Raw genomic sequence first — 27,845 nt, 5'->3', positions numbered from 1 at the left:
GCATCGCTTGCGCTGAAGTCCATGATACCAAACCCAGATTTAATACCTACCTAACTTTAGTTTCAACCTTTACCACAAATGTAATCTTAATTACAGTCTGGAATTTCCTGGTCAGCACCAATTAAGTAATCTGTCACATGGGTCCTCTCTATCCCCCAAGGGAAGAAGAGGCAACCTGCAGGATTAAACCCTTGACATTACTCTTCTCCCCCAAAAGATGTCCTGGCCTAAAAATAATCCTTTCTTTTCTTTTGCTAATAACTCCCTGGCCCCACCCCTCTTCCTATAAAAACCTTCCATTCTGTACAACCCCTTGGAGCACTCTTCCCGTTGCTAGATGGGACGCTGCCCAATTCATGAATCGCCTAATAAAGCCAATTCGATTTTCAAATTTACTCAGTTAAATTTTGGTTTTTAACAGTTCAAATAAGAAAAAAAAATCTATTTTTCTTAATACATAACATCATCAATCTTTGACGTGTCACTTTTCCTACAGAGAAAGTTGTTCTGCACCGTATCTATAATAAAGTAAATCATCTGGACCCTCATTAGAATGAAGTTTTTTTTTTTGAAGTTTTGAACTTTATTTCTTTATTTTTTATACAGCAGGTTCTTCTTAGTTATCTATTTTATACATATTAGTGTATATATGTCAATCCCAATCTCCCAATTCATCCCACCACCAACCCCCGAGCCACCTTCCCCCCTTGGTGTCCATACGTTTGTTCTCTACATCTGTGTCTCTATTTCTGCCTTGCAAACCAGTTCATCTGTACCGTTTTTCTACATTCCACATATATGTGTTAATATACAATATTTTTCTCTTTCTGACTTACTTCACTCTGTATGACAGACTCTAGCTCCATCCACCTCACTGCAAATAACTCAATTTCGTTCCTTTTCATGGCTGAGTAATATTCCATTGTATACATGTACCACATCTTCTTTATCCATTCATCCTATGATGGACACTTAGGTTGCTTCCATGTCCTGGCTATTGTAAATAGAGCTGCAATGAACATTGTGGTACATGACTCTTTTTGAATTATGGTTTTGTCAGGGTATATGCCCAGTAGTGGGATTGCTGGGTCGTATGGTAGTTATCTTTGACTCTTCCCTCTTTCTCAACTCTCTTCTGATTTGTATGAAAGTTTGTTATTACTTTCTGTCTGCCTTTTCTACCTGGTGTATTTCTTGAAGGTGGTGTGCTTCCTTTGAACCTCTTGTATCCCCAGCACCTACCACAGTGAAGAGCATTTACTAGGTGTTTTCATGAATATCTGCTGAGTGCATAAAGGAATAAACAAACTGACCAGTTAGTTCATTAAAATATTTGCACATTCCTCATCCCAGGCCTGCGCAGCTTGACACAATTATTTTCAAGGACCAGCTGAGGCTTCCATCTGTTCCTTAAGAGCAATTAAATGACTCCATATTGACTTCTAAATACTAAATATCTTTATGCCTGAGATAAACAGCATGTGAATGAATGTCTAATATGGTATCCACTAACTACATGTGGCTAAATTAAAATCAAAATTAAATAAAATTTAAAATTTAGTTTTTCAGTCACAGCAGACATATTTTAAGTGCTCCATAGCTACATGTGGCCAGTGGCTACTGTATTAAACAGATTAAAGAGCATTTCTGTCATCAAAAAATGTTCTATTGAACAGTGTTATATCAAAGGATGCAGTGGGTGTTACTGGACAAGACGCTAACTTTGACAAGAAAACATTATGAAGCAATTAGGTTTTGCTTTAAATCCACTGGCTTGAATACTGAAAATATAAAATAAAGAAAAGCAAAGTTTTCCAAATTCTTCCATGAATTTACATTTCATACTCCTCTATATGTCAATATAGACGGCAAATATTTGACTTAAAATCAGAATGTACAAATAACCAATAAACACATACATTGTTAATGAAAAGTATTGAGGAGTCTTTCATACCTAACCAGTCTATGCATGTATAAAATAGAGGGTTTGCAGTCACATCCACTGCTGGTCTTTGGTTAGGAATGGATACAAACAGAACTTTCCTTTTACAAATTGCATCAGTTAATTTTCAAAAAGAAAGAAAACGATCAAAGAACACTTTCCTAGCTATATTTACATGAAAAGAACAGTTTCTAATTTTACGAAGAAAAGTACCTCTGTCTCATTATGTAAAATCTCAAAATGTTACTCTTAAATTGGGCCCTTAATGTTTTTTACTCTTTTTGAATCTTTCCCCAAGGTTTGATATTCATTGGTTAAGTAGTCAACGCTGCTGAATTACTTTAATGGAAGGTTGTTCTTGGCTCAGAAAAGCATCTACTTCTACTTGCTATATAAATGAAACTGTAAATATGAAAAAGACGCCCCAATGAATACTGTCCTTTCATACGTCAATGAGGCACAAACTAAGGTGTGTTTTGAACAGTTGTGGCACAGAGTCAGGAAACTGATGACAGTAAAAATATAATCCTAAATGTCTCTGCTTGTTTAATTTACAGCCGAGATGATCTAATCTGAAGCGATGGAAGAAAGGAAAACCAGATTTCCATTTCTTGGTTACAGGCTGTGACCAAAGTTTAAGGAGCTAATTTTTAAGATAATTCTAACCAAAGCTACTCCATAGGCTCACGGAGGAAACCCACTACCACCCCATGTCTGAAATGTGACATCTTGAGTCATGTTGTCGGTATCCTTTTTTCCTTCAGGCCCAACTGCATCTCAGCCATCTCTGGCAACTGCATTAGTACTAACATCTCCGGAGCCTACCTGTCCCCAAGAGTCACTATGCACTTAAGTGGTTCCTTAGGGATCATGCCTGAAATGGCCTCCTGTTTTCCCCAGCCCCCACCATTGTGCCTAGTATGTCAGAGTTGCCATGGAAGATGGAGAGAATTTGGGGGTCACACACACTTGGGCTCAAACTTCAGCTCTGACACTTCCTAGCTGTGAGACCTAGAGCAAGCCTCAACTTCCCTGAGCCCCAGTTTCCCAGTGCTTAAAGTGAGACTCATAATACACATCTTGTAGGTGTCTTGTAAAGATAAAATAGTGTTTGGAAAAAAGTGCTTGGTAATCTGTGCCGTCCAACATGAGCCTCTCAAACGCCCTCATTAGCCATTCTCCCTTTGATCGCTCCATTCCTCTAAGTTTCTTCTCCACTTAAATATATGATTTAAGACGTATAAGACTGTAATTTGCTTCAAAATGTTTCTTTTACGATTTTAATTCTCTTCTCGAGAAAATGTGTTCCTCAGAGATGAATTCTGCATGTGCTATCATTTATTCCTTCAGAGCCAAGAAGCAGACTCTCCAGTGCTCATGTAAGCAGACTGGGATCAAGAGTTGATATTGCTATCCACCACCTAGACCAGTACTCTCCTTTGGGCAGGGATGGAGGGATGAAGAGGGGTGTTTTATGGCTACAGGGCTCTGCATACAATTCATTCTTGTCAATAACCCCTGAATGAATGTACAAACTGATCCCCCCTATTGAAAAATAACTACTCTGCTTTTTAAATATTTCTTCTCTTTCAATATAGCTTCTTTCAGTAAAGAAATCATTGGAAAATGTCATCTTAATAGACTTAGATGATCTGAAGACTGAACTAGTTTATTTCAGGAACCTTATCCAAAGGCAGATAGGCAAAGGAGATGATTTTGATCAGTTCAGAAAATCAGTAACTTGAAGTGAGTGCTCATCCATCACCTTCAGTTATCGTAAGGTAACTGTTAACTAACCCTGCTGCTTACCCACCACCAATCTCACCTCTGACTGGCAGGGGAGATACCATCATTTACTGAGTTCCTATCATGTGGTAGGTATCTTACACATATTATCTTTTTGGATCCTAAAGTAAGTCAGTGGTATGTGTTTTGTTTTAATTCCCAGTTTACAGATGAGGAAAATAAAGCTCCATAAGGTGAATAATGTATAAGGTCTGTAAAAAATTAATAAACAGAAAGGTCATTTAGGTAGAGTTGGGAGACAAGAAGGGGGCGCACTCACACCCTGTGACAACAACAGAGCACAACAGGAAGAAGAAAGACTCCTTTTATTTCCTGGCAAGGACTCAACCAAAGAAAAGCCATGGACTCTTTGTTTACTGTAGCCCCCCCCAACTCCCTTTTCCCCTCTATAAAAGGGTTCTCCTTCCCTTGCCGTGCAGGGGTTTCTAAGTGGCTAGCCATAGTTGCATACTCCAAATTGCAATTCTCTGCTGATCCCAAACAAACGCATCTTTGCTGGAGAAACATCTGGCTGTCTAGTTGTCTCAGGTCAACACTTTGCTTGCCCTTGCAGGGACCAGAGAATACTCACAACGGCTCCAGGACTGGTGAGCAAGCCGGTGTGGTACCTACACTGAGCCCATTGTTGTTCACTGTTTTTCTCACCAACCCTGGAGTTTGAAGGTATGTCTTTCTCCTGGATCTGGGTTCACACCCTCTTTGCGTCTGAAGCTCTCCAGGCTTTATTCGGTATCTATATTAAGGTTTCATTTTTCTGGTAAAGGCCTTGTTCTGTATACGGGTATTCATTTGGCACTTAGGTCTGATCTTGAGATCAGATCGCTTCAACCAGAGCTGGCTGAAAATGCTTTTGGCCCAATTCCATCAGGAAGGGGCTGCTTCAAATAAAACTGTGCCAGTTCAGCCTTCAGCCTACTCCTTTGAAAGGGCTGTCTTCTGGAGACTGGCTTTTAAAAGAACCTTCAGCGTGGCTCCTGCAAAACCAAGCTATTTCCTTAAGATTGGCTGGGATTCGCTTGCAAGCTGTGTGCATTGAGCCATTTGTGCTGTAAGCTGTTTAAGCTGTTTGAAAACTGTTCTTTACAGGAAAAACCTCTAGGAAATGGGTCCCAGTCATCTAAGTATTTTGTGGGCACCCCCCGCCGACAGGGACTCTGGCCCGTTTTATGTTGAAAAACATTTGGTCCTTCCTCATGCACATTTCTAACTAAATGCACTGACCTGACCAAAGGCAATTTAGAATATCCATGGCCATGACGGGGAACTTTTGAAATCCCCACACTTAATTTCCTTAAAACTGAATTGGACTATAGTAGCTCAAAACTTTTCCAGGACTGAGTGGAATGCTGACTTCGATTGGTATTTTGAGGCTTCCCAATATTATTAGGAGTCTAAAATTGCCTCTCTGCAAAATAAGATTTTAAGATTAACTGAGGCAAACAAAGGATTATGGACAGATCAAATGGCTCCCTAAACCTCAGACTCTTCTTCCTTGGCTTCTTTGTCTTAGGTTCTGCCTTGGCACCATCTTGTCTCTCTCCCTCACTTCCTCATAGCCTCACTTCCAGCACCATCTTCCTCCTTCCCTTCTACGCCACCTATGCCTCCTCTACACCTTCAAATCTCCCATACGAATTCTCCCACCAAACTTTCCCTTTTCTCTGAAACTCTCTCCACTCTCTTCTCCTCTGAACTTGTCAGGACCTGTCCCTTTGAAGTTAAGCCTTCTGAGGATACAAAGGCTTAAACCATTTATTTCTCATATTCCTTGGACTAAAGCGGAACTGCAAGCCATAGTCAAAGGCTTTCCCAAAGTAACCAAAGATCCTCACAGATTTTCTGAAGAATTTAATATAGTCATTCAAACTTATCAACGTGGTTTCTCTGCTTACATGAGCTAGTTCATATGTTTGTCTGTGAAGGCCAGGCCCAGCACTAGATGAAAACCACTAATGGGGAAAATCCTGAAAGGTCTCTAGAATTACAATGGGGAGACCAACCCACTGACTTATTATATGATCAGGCTCAGGCAATCACTAGGCAACTTTGCGAGCAATTCCCAGGGCTTTGCTAAAGCCTGTTTATTGGAACAAAATTCAGGCTTGAACACAAAAATACAACAAACCTGTTCATGAATATTATAACTGACTTCAGATTATTAAAAACAAATTCTGGTCTTCCTTCAGATGTCGATTCCACCTGGGTAGCTTTTAATTCTATGTTTATCAATGGACTGAACTGAGACATTTTCCTTCTAGTAAGAAGGACCAGGATGGAATGCAAAACTATGTCCACTCCAGATTTAATTAATCTGGCAAACCAGCTCTCTCACACTCTAGATAAGTCACCTAAAAGGAAGGCCACCAAAATTCTTAATCTTCAACTCAAGTAAATAAAGGCCGCTAAATGAAACCAAAACCCTCCCAGTTTCTGCTATTACTGCAAAGGGCCAGGACATTGGAAAACAGATTGTTACAAATTTAAGCATTTTAGGCACCTTTAGCCCTCTAACCAGCCTTTTCAATGCTCTCCTAACCCCCAGTGATGGGCTCTGAGGAACTACAGGGGCTCTTCCTAATCCCATTAAGAGGGAGGCCTTTGGGGCTGCCCTGGTGGCGCAGTGGTTGAGAGTCCACCTGCCGATGCAGGGGACACGGGTTCGTGCCCCGGTCCGGGAAGATCCCACGTGCCGCGGAGCGGCTGGGCCCGTGAGCCATGGCCGCTGAGCCTGCGCATCCGGAGCCTGTGCTCTGCAACGGGAGAGGCCACGACAGTGAGAGGCCCACGTACTGCACAAAAAAAAAAAAAAAAAAAAAAAGGGAGGCCTTTCAATCATCTTTGAGAACTATTTCTCCAGATGTGGAGTGAATCTCTTCCAGTCCTAATTGACACTGGAGCCACACTGTCAGTGCTCAACTCCACTGCTGTAAAACAGCCCCTGCTTCAGAGTACTAAAACAATTCAAATAGGGGCATCTCTAATGAACCTCAAGAGGTTCCTGTCTCTGAATTTATTCCCTTTTGTTTAGGCCCTTTGAGAGATGTATACTCTTTTCTCCTGAGTTCCTCTGCTCCTGTCCATTTACTAGGCTGAGACTTCTTAGGGAAGTATCATGCTAGAATTTCTGTCTCACAAAAGGGGGAAATAATTCTAGAAATTGACAGCAGTCATCAAAGTAACTCACCAGATGAATTACGTGACCCTTTGGCATCTTTTATTTTTCATCTCTGATGATAATAAAATAGATTCTGGAAACACTGATCATTTATCCCTCTTGAATCAGCTACCACTTTCTTTATGGGTAAAATCTCCACCTGATGTTAGCAAAATTCACAGCACACCTCCCATCAAAATTAAAATAGACCCCTCAAAACCTCTTCTCAGAATTAACCAATATCCTATAAGTAAAGAATTCCACGAAGGCATAGAGACCATAATAGAAGCTTACAAGGCTCAAGGCCTCATTATTATCCCTTGTTCTAGCCCCTGGAACACTCCCATTTTACCAGTGAGAAAACTTAAGGGCTGAGGGTGGAGGTTTGTCCAGGATCTCCCAGCAATAAACTACACTGTTATCCCTTGACACCCTGTTGTTCCTAAGCCTCATACATTACTAACATACATCCCTACCAGAAGTAAATTCTTTACTATAATCGATTTATGCAGTGCATTCTTTAGTGTTCCAGTTGATGAAGCTAGCCGATACCTTTTTGCCTTCACTGGGAAAGAGAAACAATTCACCCGGACAGTAACACCTCAGGGTTTCACTGAGAGTCCTTATTTCTCACAGGTCCTGAAGGCTGACCTGGATGATATGCATTTCCTTAGAGGATCTACTTCATTGCACTACGTGGATGATTTGCTTCTTTATTCTCCTTCTCAAGCCTCCTCACAGGAAGACGCCATCCACTTGTAAAGCTTTTAGCCTTAAAGGTACATAAGGTGCCAGAGAAAAATTACAGTTTGCCCAGTTTGATATTTAGTCCATCTCATATCAGAACAAGGGTTACACCTAGATCCAGCTAGACTTCATGGTGTCCTAAGCTTCCTCAAACCCCAAACTAAGCACCAACTGTGAGGTTTTCACAGGCTGGTCGGTTATTGCCGAAACTGAATTCCAGATTTCTCTCTTACGGTCAAACCTCTGGATGTTTTACTAAACAGTAACAACCCCGACACAATTTTATGGGATGAACTGGATGGCACAGCCTTCAAAGCCTTAGAGTCTGATGAATCCACCTGCCCTTGGGCATCCCAATTACCAGATCCCCTTTTTTCCTTGTTTTACATGAAAAGGAAGGGAATGCCCTTGGGGAACTCACCCCCAAAACATGGGATGACCATTAACCCACAGCAAGTGGACCCTGAGTCACAGGGATACACCCCTTGCCTTAGAGCCATCACAGTCACTGCAATACTTTTACCTGTCAGTTTAGCTATTATTAAGATTCCGGGGCTTTTTCTGAACTTGACTCTCTGGAAGCTAAGAGAAATCAGCTTGCTGATATTTCTGCAAGGACTGCTGCCGTTCAAGGGACCAACAGCAGCCAAACCTCTGTCATGGTTCAAAGGGATATTTTCCCAAATGATAATTTAGAAAAACTGGCTAGAGAAGCCCCAAAACTGGCCTCAGAAAAGGAAAGACAAGATTGGAAATTCAACAGTTGTTGGTTTGATAAAAAGAGAAAGCTCTGGGTTTGGACCAAATAATGACCCAGTCCTACTGGAGACTCTAAAATTCCCACTTCTCACCACTGTACATGGATTAAATAACTGGTCTAATAACAAAATGATAAGTCTTCATGCACCAATATTGGTGGAGAAACATCAATAAGGTCACAAAAAGTGCCTACACCTCACTTATCCCACTTGTTCTAAGTCCAACCCAGGGAAGTCTGTTCGTACTGCTCCTGGACATTTTAAACTGCCTAACGGACCATTCGAGGTCTGGCAAATGGATTTCACACAACTTTCTCCATCTGATGGATATAAACATGTTTTAGGCATGGTCTGTATGTTTTCACACTGGACTAAAGCCTTCCCTTGAAGATAGGCTACTCCTATCTCGGTGGCGTATGTTCTTTTGGAAAAGATTATCCTTACCTGGAAAACTCCTCTTGAACTTCATAGTGATTGGAGAACCCATTTTACTGGCCAGGTGCTTTGACAAGTCTGTGCTGTTTGGCTGGTTTTACAACACTTTCACTGTGCTTACCACCTTCCATCTTTTGGTTTAGTCCAATGCACTAATAGCATTATTAAGACTCAATTGGCAAAATATGCAGAGGCTCTCTAAATACCTTGGCCACAAGCACTGCTGCTGGTCTTTCTAAATCTCACATCCATCCCTTTTGGAAATATAAACTCTCACCCTTTGAGATAGTCACAGGACACCCAATGCACTTGGCTCTTGCTTCTTCTAACTCACAATGGATAAAAGGAGAGAGATTCCAAAATTGCAAAGGCCTAGTTGTTTCCATTAAAAATATCCATGTTTTGTTCAAGCAATCGTTTTACCATGCACCTTTGGGAAATGAAGATCTTAAGCGTTATACTTTGCAACGTGGAGATTTTATCTATTAGAAAAGACAACTCCAGAAGAACTTTCTTCAGCCTTGCTGGAAAGGCCTCTATGAAGTACTGCTAACCAACCCTTGTGCCACCAGACTGAAAGGAACAGACTCTTGGATTCACGTGACACACCTAAAGAAAACATCAAACCCTGACTGAACGTGCACATCATCTGGTGACCTGAAAGTAAAGATTTACCAGAACTGAAGTATACAACATCTGATGTCACAGCTTTCCCAAGATATCCAGACCAGGCCTGTTGGAAATTTGTTGCCAAACCTTTGATGATGGCATAAGGCTTTGGATGATCTTCAATATCTATGATCTTGATAACATATGGACTTCAGATAAAAAGCGTCTGAGAGTTCTCCCTCTTACCCATCTTTATTACTCAAATGTTAATAGGTTTAACATTACTAATAAATTAATGTGTCCACTCTGTGCACTTTCCCTCTGACGTGAGACACTACACCCAGGAAAGGTCCTTCCTGACGTTGAGGGACAAAAAGTAGCTGAAACTAAAAAAAAAGACTCTTGATCAGCAATGCTTTCAGAGAATGTAAAAACTTAATAAACAGAAGTCTCAGTTAAATAGAACTGGGAGACCAGAAAGGAGACCTGTCATGCCCTGTGACAATAACAGAGCCTAACAGGAAGAGAAAGACTCCTTTTATTTCCTGGCACGGACTCAGCCAATGAGAAGCCATGGACTATGTTTACTATGGCCTCCCAACTTCCTTTTCCTCTCTAGAAATGTGCTCCCCTTTCCTTGATATGCAGGGACTTGCATGTGGCTAGTCATGGTTGCAGACCCTGAATTGCAATTCAGTGCTGATCCCAAATAAACACATCTTTGCTGGAGAAGCATCTGGCAGTCTACTTGTTTTAGATCAACACAAGGATATAGTCATTGAATATACTCAATAATGTAGTCATTGCATATAATTGAGAATAACATTCATATGAAAAAATACAAATTATTTGAATATATAAGGGCCCAGCCTGTGAGCCAAAACTGGCAGCAGCTTGGTTTTGTACGAGGTAAGAATGATGTTTACTTTTTAAAAAGGTTGTAAAACAAACAAAGAATATGCTATAGAGACTTTATGTAGTCTATAAAGCCTAAAATATTTACTATCTGGTCCCTTTCAGAAAAATGTTTTCAATCTTTGAAATACAATCTGGAAGAGTATTTCTTAAGACATGCTTTTTGATGAATCAATAAATTTGGGTATATTTTTTACATTGGTCATTCTATGGATTATTTTTGGATAAATTAATTTTTGGCAATTTGGCCACTGGACAAATTGACCATTTAGCAGAAAGCTTTTTAAGAACGTGTTTTTGACGAATTCACCTGGAGCTGGTCATGACTTCTCCCAAATGAAAGACACTGAATAAACATATCACAATTTCAAAAAACACAAGTAGGTAAAAGATTTCTTTCCCCCCCAATGACTATGGAAGCCAGTGAAAAACTCAAGAGTCCCATCAAAGAAGCCCCGTCTATTCTCACTTGGGAAAGATCTTGAAGGATCTGAAATTGTTAAAGATTATAGTTTCCTGCTAACAAACAGACAACAAATCTACCCTCCCTTTAAAAAAAAAAAACATTTTAGCATTTGAATATATAAACACTTTCTGAGTGGCTGCTTCCGGAAATATTTTTAGATTAAATGATCATTTTCAGTCTCAAAAAGTTTTTCTTTCTTTCTTTTTTTGATGGGAGGGGCAAAATACGATATTTTATTCAGATATTCTGAATAGAAGGAGTGTATTATCTGAATCTACCAGACTCTTCTTCAGTAGAGAAATTCATACTGTTCACTATCAGATATTAAAGGCTCTGGCAGCTTTTAGGTTCAAGCTCTGGCAAAAAGAATATGCATTTTCTGACCCATTACTCCAGGGTCAAAAAGGGTAGAGCAGGAGAATGTTTGGTGTGTGTGTGTGTGTGTGTGTGTGTGTGTGTGTGTGTGTGTGTTGGGGGATAGGCAGAAAATGAAATAAGATGGCTTGGGAAATACTCGGCTCTTCTCTCAGACTCCCTACTATGAGCACCACATCCCTCACTGCTCCCTGACCAAAAAGTGCAGAGAGGATTGGTGCCCATTAGAGGATGACATCAGGTCTGCAAGCCAAATGTACTTTACCAATAGCACCTTCTATTCTTCCTGCTCAAGCCATGGACATAGATTCCTGAGGCTTTAAAAATCGTACTGTTTGTGTGTGCTGATACATATCTGATCCGAAGCTAATATATCTAAGCTGATATATAACTGAACTTATATAGAATAGTCCAGATGGTTTTACATATTAGATTATGAAGATTTAAAACAAAATGCTGAGTTTAAACTATTTAAAATATGGAGCCGCTTTTAAAATTATCTGGTAGGTAATCACTTTTATCACACAGCTAAGAAAACTCAATCCCTGTCTTAGTTATATGTTAATAGACTTGCTTTAAAACACTACTCATACACAACTAAAAAGGAACAAAACTCAAATGCTCCAACCCTCATACATTTCGATGTTTTACAAAGGATGGAGTCCAAATGGGAAAGTTTCCACCCGAGGCTTACTCCATCCATTTCATAGAAAACATCCCTCTCTAAAGGGCCAGTTTGAACTTCTTTAATGTGCTTTTTTGGTTACGCCAGTTTTCCACAAACACATCAAAAGAGGAAAAACATCTAATGGCACTCAGTGGTATTTCCTCACCAGAATGGAAAAACAAGAAATGCATAACATTCATAACACTTTGAAAGTAATACAAATCATCAACACGGTAAGAATCCTAGTCTCATGTCCCCTGTACCTCAAAGGGCAAGTAATCTATGATGGGAAGTGTTCTGATGCCAAAGAATCAAGAGAAAACAGACAAACACCAATCAAACAAAAACCCTATTGCTATGAAAATAATGGTAGGCCATCAATTACCAAAATATTTTTTTGCAAGATTGTATCATCTTGAAAAGAATATTGCTGTTATTGGCCTCTTCTGAACAGTGTAGAAATATTAAGCAAATAAGAAGGCACCTTTAGAATCTGATTAGTGTTCTGTGGTCTGCTCCTCTTTCAAATGTAGAGAAGGTGACATATAGTGTTGGTTGGTGAGTCACTGGAGCATGCCTGGAACCCAGCCTGGATGCCAGCTGCTAACACTAAAGACATTCATAGGCAGAATGAATGTCAAGGCTACACAGTTCTCCATCATATATTTGTGGAAAATTCATTCCAGGAGAAATTCATAAATCAGACTAGAGACTGTACTAAGCACTGTGTGGTAAGATATAAAGAGACTTTGCTCTGTCCCCACTAACTAATAAGCCTTTCAGGCCAAGCCTTTCAGTAGAGGACAGAGCGTTCTATACGGATGCATCTCCTACTCCAAGAGACCAAAGTATTTGAAAGACTAGAACTGACAGCTCAGATGTGTTTTTATAGCTCATCTGCTACCATATTTACTTGCAGATGTCATTATTTTCATATTATCAAATATTTGATGATCAAAAATTTTGATCTACTATCAAATATTTCTTCCAGCGTGAAATGTTCTAAAAACTTTTTTAGAAATTGAAGTTCATCGGGGCTTCCCTGGTGGCGCAGTGGTTAAGAATCCGCCTGGCAGTGCAGAGGACGTGGGTTCGAGCCCTGATCCGGGAAGATCCCACATGCCGTGGAGCAATTAAGCCTGTGTGCCACAACTACCGAGCCTGCGCTCTAGAGCCCGCGAGCCACAACGACTGAGCCCACGTGCCACAACTACTGAGCCCACGTGCCACAACTACTGAGGCTCACACACCTAGAGCCTGTGCTCTGCAACAAGAGAAGCCACCGCAGTGAGAAGCCCACGCACCACACTGAAGAGTAGCCCCCGCTCGCCGCAACTAGAGAAAGCCCACGTGCAGCAACGAAGACCCGACACAGTCAAAAATAAATTAATTAATTAAAAAAAATTGAAGTTCATCACTGTTCAGTCCAGATGACTCCCTGGACACAGCACTTCAAAGGAAGGAAACGCACATAACATTTCTACATCTCAAAACAGAGCAGGACCAACTTCTTTTTAATAACAGCCAGTGGCTCCAGAGGGCCGGGCCTGGGGACATATGTTCATGGTAAGGTTTTGCCAAACAGCCTTGTTTTATTTGGCATCCCAATCTTCCTACTTTAAAATCCACTCTCTCAGTCATTTCTCAAAGGTGACCTTCCGTGTGTTTCTTCTGTCACTTTTATAGGACTAGTACTGAGCCGGTTGTGGAAATAAAGCAACAGAAATCAGTCAAGTCCCAACACACGTTAAAGAAAAAAAACTTTTTATGTGCCTTTGCTGCTTATTAAAGCACTGGTGGCCTAAGTGTTGGTTGTGTAGATATGAGATACGACTTTAAATTGGGCCTTCTTTTCCTTTTTCATCCTGCAAATTAGACCCCTTAGCTTCTAGTGGCCAGGTGGACACACAGCCTATCACACGCTTGTCTCCTAGAAATCAGAAAGTGAGTTAACTGGAGAAGATGACCTATTCTCTGAACTGAGGGAGACACAAGCTGAATGTAATTTGGATACTTCCCTCTTGGAGCTTTTGATTCTCTAGAAGAAGAGCTAAGCCAGTCCCTGTGATTGCAAGGCAAAGTGGAGAGTGTCAGTAGGAAAGTAGAAAGTAGAGAGGGGAGAGCTCTTCCAACCTGGGTGGCAGGAAGGACTTCTGAGAGGAGGAATGAACTGGTTCCTGAATGGTGAGGAGGGTGTGAGCATACAAAACACAGAGGGAAAAGACATTTTAGTCCATGCAGAAAACAAGAACGGAGGTACAGTGAAAGGGGTTCGATGGCATTTCCATGGAACGGTGACTTTATTATCGTTTCTGGTTTACTTGTCCATCTCCACACCAGGCAGTAAGTTTTGAGGGCAGGCACAGTGCTGGACACTGAGAATGCAGCCTTGTGGAGTTTATAGTTTCATGGGGAATCCAGACAATGAACGAATAGTCCAAAGATAACTATACATTTACAAATTGCAAGAAGCATGACGAAGTAAAAGGGCAGGGTGCCATGGGAAGAGAACTCAAGATGGACCTAGGAGAGCATCATGCCAACCACGTGACAGCAGAGTTGAAGAGTGTTTCAGGTTGAGGACCTAAGCATGTGCACAGGCACTGCATTGGAAAAGAGCTTGGAGAATTCACAGAGGACAAGAGGCCAGTGCATCTGGAGCAGGATAGATAAGAGGGAGTGTGGCACAAAATGAGATCTGAGGACTAGACAGGCATGAGAGCAGCATATCTTACAGATCATACAAAAGGACTGTGGATTTTCTTCTAAGAGCGAGGGGAAACCATTGAAAGTTTTTGAGTAGAAGAGGGACAAGATCGTATTTCAACAAATGGTTTTGGAACAATCGGACATCCATATGCTAAAAAATATGAACTTCAACCCAAAACTCACACTTTATAAAAATATGAATGCAAAATGGATCATAGACCCAAATATAAAACTACAAAACTTTTAGAAAAAAAAGGAGAAAATCTATGTGACCTTCGCTTTGGCAGTTAATTCTTAGACATGGCACCATGACATGGCAGAATCCATCCCCTTCAAAATTAAAAACTTTGGTTGTGCAAAAGAACACAGTTAATAGAATGAAAAAAGAAGCTACAGACCAGAGAAAGTACTCGCACATTAAATATCTGACAAAAGACTTGTATCCAGAATACGCAAAGAATTCTCAAAACTCAATAATAAGAAAACAAACAACATAATTTTGAAAATAGGCAAGACATTTGAACATTCAAATGATGAAAAGATACTCAACATCTTTAGTCATTAGTGGAATGCGAGTTAGTGTTTTTGTTTCTTTGTCTGTTTGGCCACTCCGTATGGCATACAATATCTTAATTCCCCGACCAGGGATCAAACCCGTGCCCCCTGCAGTGGAAGCGTGGAGTCTTAACCACTGGACTGCCAGGGAAGTCCTGGAATGCAAGTTAAAAGCATAATTCAATACCCTGAAAAAGTGAAATAAAAACGTACATCCACACCAAAAACTCGTCCACGAATGTTTACAGCAGCTTTATTAATAAATGCCAAAACCCATCAACAACTCTCATGTCCCTCAACAGGTGAATGACTAAACTGTGAGACATCCATACAACAAAATGCCACTCAACAATACACAGTTATTGATGCAACAACTCAGACGAATCTCAAAGGAATTATGCTAAGGGAAAGAAGCCAATCTTGAAAGATTATATACTGTATGACTCTATATGATATTCTCAAAAAGACAAAACTATAGGGCTGCAGAATAAATTAGTGGTTGACAGGGGTTAAGGGTGAGGTGAGATAGGACTGACTATAAAGGGACAGCACGAGGAACTTTTGGAGGTGTGATGGAACTGGTCCTTATCTTGACTACGTTCATGGTTACACAAATCGATGCATGTGTTAGAAAACATAGAACTGTACACCAAGAGAAAACAGATCAATTTTACTGTATAATTGAACAAATGTGTTTAATAACTTAAAAATGAAAATATGTGTCCACAAACATACTTGTAAAAGAATGTTCATTACAGCTTTATTCACGGTAACCACAAACTAGACATAAATGTTCATTGAAAGAAAAATGCCTAACAAATTGTAGTCTATCCATAGAATAGAATATTCCTCAGCAACAAAAGGGAATGAACTACCGATACATGTGACATGATGCATCTCAGGGACATTATGCCGAGTTTAAAAGGGCAGACTCAACAGACTATATATTATATGGTTCCATTTTTATGACGTTCTAGTAAAGGAAAATTTAATCTATGGTTAAAAACATCAGAACAGGAGTTGCCTCTAAGTGCGGGGATAACAGGGAAGGGGTACAAAACAGCTATCTAGTGTGTTGAAAATACTGTATGTCTTGATAGGAATGTGGGTCCCATGGGTTCATGCATTTGTCAAATATACTTAAGATCTGTGCCTTTCATTATGTGTAAATTTCACCTTAAAAAATGTAAGTAATATGAACTTAATTGAGGAGGTTTGCTTTTCACAATGACATGACATGGCAACCCTACAATTACTCTCGGTGCATTCCTGATTTGAGCAAATAAGTGAATATATGGAGGATAATGAGCCCAGGCCTCTCTGACTAGTGGAGAAGAGTGTTGCAAAAGTGGAAACGGGAAGACTGGAATGAGCCTTGTAGTGTTGGCTCAGGATTGGAGGAATCGGTATGAAGTCATGGCGTCTTATTATTTGATACAGACACATACACAAAGGTATACATACATACAGATGGGTAGATGTGGAAATAAATATAGATATAGATCTTTATGCCTATGTATACAGTGTGTGTATTGTGTGTGTATTTGCTTCCCAGTTCAAAAAGCACCTATAAGCAGTAGCAAATCAGTAACAATGAGTACAAGTAGCACCGAGAGTTTCTAAATAGCTGCCCTTAAGGAAGCCAGGATTCCCCTTCGACTAAGTCTTAGAGAACAAGCTGATTTCATGGCTGAGGTGGAGATAGTACAAAACGAACCTGGAACATCACATAGTGCCAGAAAGGAAGGAATGCTCCAAGAATGGTGTGAAGTATCAAAATGACACAAGAGCCAGACTGAAGGGGCTGTCACTGGTCGATGCTAGGACAATCAGAGCATTGAAATAAATAATAATAGCAAAAGATTAAAATCCACTGAATAGACAAATCAATAAATAATGAATGAATGAATCAGGCAGAGGGGAGGAGAGAGAGAGAAAGAAGAGAAGGGAGAAAAGGGGGTGAGGGGAGGAGAGGAGACGGGAGAGACAGGAAAGGGAGGGCAGAAGTGGGACAGAGGGGGAAGAGAAGGAGAGAATAATGATAAAGCAAATGGGACAAAATGTAAACAGTTGTGAGTAAAGGAGGATGCATATGGCAGTTCCTGTCAGATTCAAATAAAAAGTTAAAAAAAATATTTAATGGAGCTAAAGCAAAAGAATATCCTGGGATTTAAAAAAAGGTAACGCATTAGGAGTTTGAGTAATATATACACACTACTGTATAGAAAATATATAACCAACAAGGACCTACTGTATAGCAGAGGGAACTCTACTCAGTATACTGTAATAACCTATAATGAAAAAGAAGCTGAAAAAGAATATATACCTATATATGCATAACTGAATCACTTTGCTGTACACCTGAAACTAACACAACCTTGTAAATCAACTATACTTCAATTTAAAAAAAAGGTAAAGCAAAAAGTATTAAGTTGAAAGAGAGCAGGATCCTATCTCACTTCTTCAGGTACCTAATACACAGCCTGACATCTTCATTACAGGATGACAAATGCATACCATCAGGAAAACATATATTACATTGTTAATTGTATGAGTAGAACAAGCAGCTGCCAGCCTATTTCTCCAGAACTGCTTTTCCTAAATAGGCTAATACTCAGATAATTCAACCCAGGTTTCTCTAAACTTTGATATTTATTAGACTTCTTTTCATTAGGGTCTAAACCCTCACTGATTTCAGGGTTGCTTCCATGAGTTTGGAGCACAAAACTTACTTTGAGCTTTTCAAAAAATACTAAGATTGAGGGACTTACCTGGTGGCACAGTGGTTAATAATCCGCCTGCCGATGCAGGGGACACGGGTTCGCGCCCTGGTCTGGGAAGATCCCACATGCCGCAGAGCGGCTGGGCCCGTGTGCCACAACTACTGAGCCTGCGCTCTAGAGCCCATGAGTCACAACTACTGAGCCCGCGTGCCTAGAGCCTGTGCTCTGCAACAAGAGAAGCCACCGCAATGAGAAGCCCGCGCACCGCAACGAAGAGTAGTCCCCGCTCGCCGCGACTACAGAAAGCCCACGCGCAGCAACAAAGACCCAACGCAGCCAAAAATAAATAAATAAATGAATAAATAAGTAAAAATATTAACATTGAAACTGCTCTTATCAATCATAAATCTAATAAGACTGTCTAATGATTTTATGCTTTTAGATGATCAAAATAATTTGTTATGTAGTTGAAGATGGGATACCAGTTGGCTAGAGGTCAGAGAAACACGATGAAATCTAAAACCCAGAATCCTGAGACTGCACCCCTTCTTCTGTCTTTTGTTTTATGTCTGCCCTTCTTAAGGACCAGACCCTGAACATAACAATAGGACAAGTTAAATAGCTTAGGGGCTATTTCCTTTGACACCAGGCTGCTGGAAAGCCCCAACTCCTTTCCTTATCTGTTAGCCTGCCTCCCAGGTGGGTGTGAGGGCCCAGAATCATCTGACTGCATGCGGCCTCCAAGCTGAGAATTCCATCACCTTTAGACTGGGTCACACCTCCTCCACCCAGAGAGGAGGCATAGACACTTTTCATGGAACAATTTGGGTGTTAATAAATACAGAACCGTCTCGTAAGGATGGAGGTTTAAAGATGCTGGCTTGAAACAGAAAAGGAGAACAACCTTAAATTAACAGAAAAGTAGTAAGAGTATTGAAGAAATCACCAAACATAGACTTCAAATCATGTCCGTAAGCCGGGTTTACAGGTAGCCCTTTGCACTTAATAATGTCTTTATAGCTCAGTGAGGATTAAGTAGTTTTTTTGGTTTTTTGTTTGTTTGCTTTTTTGGCCACACGGCTTATGGGATCTTAGTTCCCCGCCCAGGGATTGAACCCGGGCCCTTGGCAGTGAAAACATGGAGTCCTAACCACTGGACCACCAGGGAATTCCCAGGATTGAGTACAGTTTTAAATTTTAACTATTCAAACAAGAACTGTAACTATTCTATAATTTGGAAGTACTTCCTAACTGATAATAACTTGACGTTGTATAGTATTTTACAAAGCATATGGTTTTCATTTACTTATCAAAACAGATAGATCTCATTAGACTTAATGAGGCTTCTCTAAGATCACACAGCCTGTAATTGGCCAAGCTAAGAAAAAAACAAAAACAAATATTGTAGCTTTAAAAATCCCAACCCCATGTTTTGGTTAATGGTGGATGACTAACAAGGCTGTCTCCGGGCTGCTCCACCAGTGCAGGGGCGAGCTGGTGTGCTCCCAGTTCCTCCCGGAAAGCAGCTCTCACCGGCTTGGCTGGAGTCCTCTCCAAGTTCTGTGGGTTCTAATCCTCCAATCCTCTCTGCCCCCCTCTCCTACTAGTCGTCCACTGCTGAGCCTGCTCCAGCCACACTGGCTTCTCAAACATACCCAATGTGCTCCTGCCTCAGGGACTTTGCATCTGCTCTTCCTTCTGTCTGGAATATTTCCTCCCAAATCCACAAGGCTTGCTCCTCCACTCCTTTCAGGTGTTAACTAAAAAGTCACCTTCTTGTCGAGGCCTTAGCTGGCCACCCTATCTATTATGTTGACCATTGGAAATTGCCAATGTCATACCATCTCTTAAACAAAAAAAAAGTCAATTGCATATGGCAAAACCTAATACAATTTAATTTCCCCTACAACCTTCCCTATCTCTCTTCAATGTTTAATATTTTCCTTCGGTCCTCCTCACCATCTAACCTATTTTGGTCTATTGATTGATTTTCTTTCTCCTCCACTAGAATATAAGCTTCCCAGGAAGATAAGGATTTTTGTTCACTGCTGTATCCTCAGAGCCTAGAACAGAAACTCCCACATAGTAGGTGCTAAATATTTGCTGTATGAATAAGTTTCATTGGGCTGGAGTGATGAGACTGGGCAAGCTAAATATCTAGTGCTAGAGAAACCAAACCAAATGGCGTGTGGTACAATGAGATACAGGGCCCTCCCCCTGGTCGAGATGACGCAGACATACGGGATGAAGTCAGTACAGAATAGTACCAAGGATCCGTACAACAAAACCTTACTAATGAGGACCACTGTGCATCTTTGCAAAATTCTCCTCACACTTTTGTACAGATAACTCTTCTCTGAAACAAGCTGAAAGGGGAATTAGCCAGGAACATTCTTTGCAGTGCAGTTGCTGATAGGTGGAGACTACCCCCGGGGGACCAACTCTGTAGCAGTTTCTAAAGACTGCAAACAAAGGTAAGAGCTACTAGAACTGTCGGAAATACCTGCCATTTGATTTTCCAGTATTGTCTGCTCTACCTTTGGGTGAAAAGATACTATCTTTGTAAAAAGTGTTAGGGCTAATCAGTGTGATCGCCTTTCCTACTAATTCTTCTCTCTCCCTACATTTAAGATGAAATTAAAGAAAAAAAAGTTTTCTCACAGTAACATCCCCAATCAAGTACTTCCCAAAGACTTCTTGAGTTTTCTCCTTGGAATCCCATACCAGCCACAGCTCCTGAAACTGATGTCCTAAGAGAAACGAGCCCAGGATAATCTGGGTCCCAATTCCAGCTCTACTGCTTAACCAACTGCATGACTTTGGGAAAATCATACATCCTCTGCGACTGCACTTTCTCATCTTTACAATGGGTCTAAAATCTATGTTGTTGATTTGTGGAGAGTAAGTCAATAAACATGAAATCGCATCATGAAGAATAAAGTACAGGATGCATTTCTATTAAGATGATGCTATGACAGAACTCTGGGTCTCACTTACACATACAAACTAAGAGTAGCTCGCTGCTTCCTCTAACTCTAGCAGTAGGAAGATGGGAAAGGACTCCATAGTATTCAATTCTGTGCCTGCCCGTCACCAACTCTGAAGTGTTCCTTACTTCTTTCTATGTTCAAGCAAGACCTGCAGCTCTAATGGAAAATCCAGCTGCTGAGTCCCTCTCCTGAAATGAAAGGTTCTTTAGCCTCAAATCTGAAACATGCAAGGACAGGACATCCTACATGGAAACAGACCCTTTCTTTTAAACATTTTAACTTCCCCTCTTTGTGTTTCTTTCATAGGCACAGACAAAGCTTTCAAGCCTCTTAGCAGGATGCTTCTTCCCTTTCAAAGAACATTGAGAATTACCAAGGAAATTTCCAGAAGCATCTGGGGAGCTCTAGGTCCCTATGACCTTTGTGCCTGATTACTTTTTTAACCATCCCGCAGACTGTAAAATGGGAGCCAGGTTATCAATGACTGCTCAGGGTGCCTACAAACTAATGTCCAACATGCCACAATCTCTTCTTCTTGTTATCTGAAAATATCCTGAAGACAAAGAGTAAGTCTATGAAAAAAAATAATGCAATACTGGTTTGCACTGAGCTATAACAATACTGCACTATGTTTGCGAGGTCTCATGGCATGGAATGGATTACCATTTTGATAGGATCAATCAATCAGTCCCTGAGCAGATGTTCATTTCTGCCTGCTCAATGTCAAGGTCTGTGCTAGACAGGGATGAGGCTGACGGGCCCTCCTTTATAGACCTCAGACAGCGGCCATGGTGTTGAGGAGAGCAGAGGGATATAAGAGGAAAGAGAAGGGAGCTGGAATTAAACAGAATTTTCTTCATCAAATCCATCAGTTGTTTCCTAAGTGTCATTTTTCCATGTTACTGTCTACATGATAAACAATCCATTGCCTAATATTTGAAGAAACTAGGACTATTTTATGAAAGTACTAAAATATATAAAACTGTAGTGCATTCACCCAATAATGATAATTTCTTACTATATTAGAAAGGATATGATTTTAAGCCTTAAGAAAACACTTTTCTTGTATTGTGTGAAGACCAAGTGGCACAGATGTAGTAACTGGCTCTTTTCTGCATCAGAATATTTTTCATCCAATTAAGTTCTAATTAAAAATAAAATGTAGGTCTCCTCTGTCTCTGAACTCTCACTCTCTGAAGATTTGCCATAATTACCTGCTAATTTACACAAAATTCACTACACAAACCTACTAAACAAATCTGTTTTAGGTTGCATGCAAGAATATGTTTAAGTCACGTACTCCTGGGTGAAAAGGATATGGTAGGCTGCTATTGTACCTCAGGTATTCTCACAGAATAGTGCCTAGAGTTCACGCTGCTTAAACACGTTATGTTTTATAGATGTCTCTCTCTCACCTTATTCAGTAAAAGGTCTTCTAATAAAGTAGAGGAACTAATAAGGGAAATGGGTAAGCCTAAGAGGCCCAAAGAAGCGCACACACTACAAGAACCATTGGGAATGATAAAGCACATTAAGAGAGTTGAATGGCTATTAGTCTTAAGCTTGGTGGTGCACATGTCCCTAACTCCTATGAACCACAAATACAATGGTGAATATTTACAAGAAATTGAGATTCTGCATAAAACATCTCGCTGGGGCAAGTGAGTGTGATGGTGGCACGAGCAGACATGTGACACTCAACACACAATTACAAACTCGGTCTCGTGTTAGCAAGACCTGTAGAGCACCCAGCAAAGGGAATGCAAACAGACTGCCACCTCAAGCTCTGTTTTGCATCCCATGGCTCTGTGTGTAGCTTCAGACAACGGTTCTTAGCCAAACACCTCTGAGCTCTCCTGACAGGAAGGGAAGATTCTCCCCTGTTCCTCAGATCCAAACACAGATGAACCTCAGACATTTCCTGTTTAACTCATTTCTTCACCAGCTCTTTCTTCCTTACCTCATCCCCCCACCAAAGAGTAACAGACAGCACAGCCTCCAGCTTCCTCCTCCCACCAGACCTCACACAAACACGCCTTCAATCAGAAGAAGCCTCTCAAAACATCATCTAGTTTATTTTATTTTGCTAAGTATTACTGGCATCTAGTGCTCATCTTTAATGTACTGTTTTGTTATTTATTTACATATCCATGTACACTGTAATATAGAAGGAAAATGTAATCCATTCTCAATATTCTACACTGAGCAGTATCTACTATTATGGCTTACTACATACAAAATACCTACTGATGAGTTTATCAAATATGCAATGACTAGATAGTACTACAAGTAATTTCTATTCTGTAGAAATTCTTGGTAGATTATTAAATAGTTGTATTAAGGGGTTTTAGTGATACCTAGCAAGTTGGCATTTTCCTGTGGGTTAGGAATGCATTTTTGTTTTTCCCACTCAAAATAATGGAATTACTCACTTTGTTCTGTGAAAATTTGTTAACAAACAAATGTTAAAGAATAGATTAGATTCACAAAAAAGAGGGACACCTGCATAATAGCAGTTACCACAATGCTTATTTGTTCTTCTACCATTTAAAGTGTTTCAAGAAAAGGAAGCAATCAAGTCTGTTTGTAAACGTATTGTCTTAATTTGAAAGTAATTAAATGTCTGCATCAATTAAGGTTGCTCTATTTATTGCTTTATTTCTTTTATAGAAAGCCAATCACTTGAATTTATATTCAGTTAGAAAAATATGAATTATACTAGCTGGGAAAGGAAATTCAAACTAGTAGATTGCTCATCTGGATTCAGTTGTTTGTTTTTTTAATTTTCATTTTGGTGGAAAAATATTCATAGTGATTTGTCTTGTTTCAGTTTTGTTTGATGAAACTGTGCCGCAGGTCTCCATTACTCATGGCAACATTAGCCTCTCACCTGTGGTCCACAGGTAGATGTTCCTCTTCCGAATCTGGGGCCAGCAGAACATCTTCACCAGACTCCTTTACAGTGAAAAGGTCCTGCAGAAAAAGTGGCATTTTAGATAATTGAAATGTACTTATAGAGTAAAAATACCTGACATATTTGTGTAGGATGTAGTAAATTTGAAAATCCAACTCATCTGTATACCAGTGTGAGAAAGGCACTTGATTTTACAGATGTGAAAACTGAGGATTCTAGAGATAGAATGATTTGGTCAAGCACGTACAGCTAGTACATGCAGGATCAAAGTAGGTCCATTTCAAAGTTGAACTCTTGAGTTCACTTCCCTTCCACTGTTACACAGCCACCCTGTGAACAAAACCTTCCTCCAAAAAGCCCTCTTTTCTCACAAGATTTGTTCTCTAAAATGACCACTAGTATAGAACAAATATCCCAGAAACTCAGAGAAAAACTGGCATAGATCACAAATAGAGATCCCTGTGCTAAGAGGGGGCCTAGGGTGAGGGTGGTGTGTCAAATGAGATTTTTCTTTCTCAGAGGAGGAAGATTTGGGGGGTGACCCTCTAGATGGGATATCTGCCTTCTCATGGCAGATATGAGAGCTCAAATCCCAGAGAGCTGCCGGAGAGGGATACTGAGTGGGGCCATCAGACCCAGCAACTTCCTTCAGTTGCTTTTCTCTCAACCAATTTTCTCACTGTCTTAAATTTGGAAAAATGATGACACAGATCACTATTCTACAATTGAATGTAAAGGGGTCCTTCACAGCTTCTGAAATGTGGTCAGTTAAAGCCCAGATTTTAAACTTGAGAGGAAAAGTAAAGCAGGTCTTTTGCCCTCTCTGGATCGTAATGATAACAATAATAATGATAATAATGACAATGATCATGACTGTAAGGGCTCATATTTACTGAGTGCTTACCTGATAAGAGGATAAGAGGTGCTGTCTTATTTGTACTTCACAACGACCCTCAAGGAGGTGCTATTATCGCCACTTATAGAAAAAGAAACTGAGGCTAAAAGATGTAAGTGACTTAGGTAAGGTCCTGTAGCTAGTAAGGAAGGCTGTGAAACCTGGATCCAGAGGCCTCTCTTGTAAGGCAGTTGAATGCGTTGTATGTTACAACATCATCACAATATTAACATGGCTCAAACAGACCTTTTGATTTTGTCCCCATGCCCTCCACCTCATCTGCCCAATCCACACTGTCCCAGTCTTGTTCAAGTCAGTCGGTGGCACTTCCATCCACTGAGCTACTCGGGCCTAAAAGCTGAGTCATCCTTGAGTCATTTCTCTGTCTTCTCCCATCCACTTCCAATGCATCGGCAAGGACTTAGGGCTCTACCTCCAAAATGTCACCCAAATCGGTGAGCTTCTATCTGTGTTACTGCAGTCCTAGTCCAATCCCTATCAATCACCTCTCACACAGCTCCACCTGCTTCCATTCTTGTTCCCCTGTACTCCATTCCCAGCCAGGAGCCAACCTGATCTTTTAAAAACAAATCAGATCATGCCATCCTCCTACTTTCCACTCAAAGCTGTACATAATCTGGCCCCTGCCTACCTCTTGTATCTTATTTTCTACTACTCCTTCCCTTTCACCTTTTTCTAGTCACATGATGGTCCTTGTTTCCTGGAACTCTCCAAGCTAGTTACTACCTCATGACTTTTACAGCTGCTGAACCCTCTACCTGAATTGCCTTCCTGTCTTCACTGGGTTGGCACCTTATCATCATTCGTGGTCTCTGTTCAAAAGACAGGTCATCAGAGAGAGACCTTCCCTGACCACTCTGCTGAACTCCCTACCCACACCAGTCATTAGCACAAGATTCTGTTTTAACATCTCCATGACACTTATCAATATTACTTGTCTATTGCCTGTTTCCCCAGCACCTAGCACAGTACCTGGCACATAGTAGGTGCTTACTAAGTATGTTACTTAGTGAATAATTCATTAGCCTGAATTGATCAGATGAATTCCAAGGACTGATTTTTCTTTTTAGAGACAGAAACTGTGAGTTCTCTATTAGGAAGATACTAAGTGAGCATTGGACGAGCAGGAGAGCTGCCTCAAAACTCACCTGGTGAGAGAAGCCTTTCTTTATCCACCTGCCAAAATGGTCACTTCTCTTACTATGTCCCAACCCCCAGCCCCTGTATACCTGTTTAATATTATATCAAAACAATTTGTCAATGAGTGTGCATCTCTTCTGGGTATGTCCAGATCTCCACTCAGATGTTCAACTTCTGAAACACAGGAGCTGATCTTTTCTCATTCACGTATCCTAACACAACCCTCTGCACACATCAGGTGCTTTAGCAGTGCTGTGCAATGGCTGAGAGACCAAAGGGGACATGTCCCTTTAAAGGAAGCCCACATGGCCACAATGGGGGAAGCACACACACAACATACTCACCATTAGAATTTGAATCCTGAGAACACAAGCGGTCCCCACCAGACAAAACCGATCCTCCAAAGAAAGATTTCTGGCAGACAACTCACCAGACAGGCTGGGGAAGAAGCTACGGAAGAACACCACAGGCTCTAAGGGAGACAGAGACACACACGTGACAATCTAATAGAAAAGTGGGGCGATTACACAAGAGGATGGGCACCTGCCGTATCAGTGAGCCGTTTGCCAACCCACTGACAATTTTCAGAATTCCGAACCACGAATTTTTTCTGTCTTCCTTCCCAGTCACCCTCCCCACCCTGATCTCCACCAAAACATGAAGTAATTACTGAGAAATAATTATGAGTTCAGGGTGATCGTCAGTCTTCTGTTCTTACCCTGTGAATGGACATTTTAGTCTCCAAAATAGTTCAGCTCCCCTTCTTTACATAGACCATGTGGGTATCAAAAATGTGTGTATAATTTGTGTGTGCATGTAGTCAAGTTTTTTTAAAGGTATTTGACCTTTGGTTTCCAAAGGCACGTGACAAAGATATCAGAGGACCATGTGTGAGCTAACTTTCATTATTTATTTATCCATTCATTCATTTGTTATATCTTTAGACCTCAGTGGCAAAGAACTGAGTTAATTATATTCTTAGTTCATGGCATATTATGAACACAGATAAAATTCCCACTCTTGTTTTTACTTTTTTCTTTTCTCTGTCCCTTTCCCACCCACAGGTACCCACTGTCATCTACCACATTTAATATATAACTTTGTAAAATGTGTAGTCTGGTTCTATGTACTATATGCTTTTACAATTTACAAAAGTGGCATTGTGCTATGGATCTCATTCTGTTTGTCAACCAACAATACGGTTTTAAGGTCTAACCATGTTGTACTATGTATATCTACAGTTCATTGCTTTTGACTACTACAAAGTTTTCCATATTGTGTATTTCCCCAGATTTTACTTGTCCATTTCCCTAATGATGCACACCTAGGCTGTGCATCATTCCTCCCTCCTACCATGAACAACACTATGACATACATAGAACATGTCCCCTTAGACACAGATCTCTCTGAGACTTCGCCTCTGCGATATTTCCACCCAGCGATAGGATTGCTGAGTTACAAGATAATTGACTTCAGTTCACTCTGTTTTCCAGGATGGCTTCATGAGTTTACATTCCTCTCGACACCGTATTAGTGTTTTCATTTCTCACATCCTCACCAATATTTGGTATTATTCACACTCCTAATTGTTTACATTTTGATGCGTGTACAGTGTTACTCATTGGTCTCTGAATTTTTCATTCTTTGCTTACTAGTGAGTTGGAGCATCTTTTCACATATTTGCTGGGCTATTTACCTTTGATTCAAGCCCTAGATCTTTTAATGGCCCCAAATCAGTGTTTATGTTAATTTATCAGCTTGTGGTTCCTGAAGCCTTAAAAATTACAAATTCAGATCCCATATCCACATGTAAGACACACAGATTTGGGTTTTGATTTCCTGTAAATGACACATTTTTTTCCATTCAAACTCTGAGAGAGATAACAAGCTTACTCTTCCTCTAGGCCAGTGGACAGAATTTTACTGATCATTTTAAGTCTCTAGGTTTTATGTGTTGGTCCTTGAATGAGTGTTAGAACTCCAGATCCCAGCCAATGGAGCCAATGTATGACTTAAGACTCACT

At 40.5% G+C, this 27,845-nt stretch overlaps 1 protein-coding gene across 1 annotated transcript in view; it reads right to left on the bottom strand.

Moving 5' to 3' along the window:
- Nucleotides 1–27,845, bottom strand: part of PASD1 (PAS domain containing repressor 1) — a 67,485-nt gene that overhangs the window by 23,966 nt on the left and 15,674 nt on the right. Inside the window, exons 7-8 of the mRNA XM_027097994.1 lie at nt 26,166–26,293; nt 23,742–23,824 (exon numbers count right to left, since the gene is read on the bottom strand). Coding sequence (XP_026953795.1) covers nt 23,742–23,824; nt 26,166–26,293 — 211 coding nt within the window. The remainder of the gene's footprint in view (nt 1–23,741; nt 23,825–26,165; nt 26,294–27,845) is intronic.

Source organism: Aethalodelphis obliquidens, unplaced genomic scaffold (genome assembly GCF_003676395.1).
Source record: "Aethalodelphis obliquidens isolate GAN/ISIS:26980383/991018 unplaced genomic scaffold, ASM367639v1 scaffold118, whole genome shotgun sequence".
Lineage (NCBI taxonomy): Eukaryota > Metazoa > Chordata > Mammalia > Artiodactyla > Delphinidae > Aethalodelphis > Aethalodelphis obliquidens.
The sequence above is the reverse complement of the archived record's forward strand: the minus strand, read 5'-3'. Positions and strand labels throughout refer to the sequence as shown.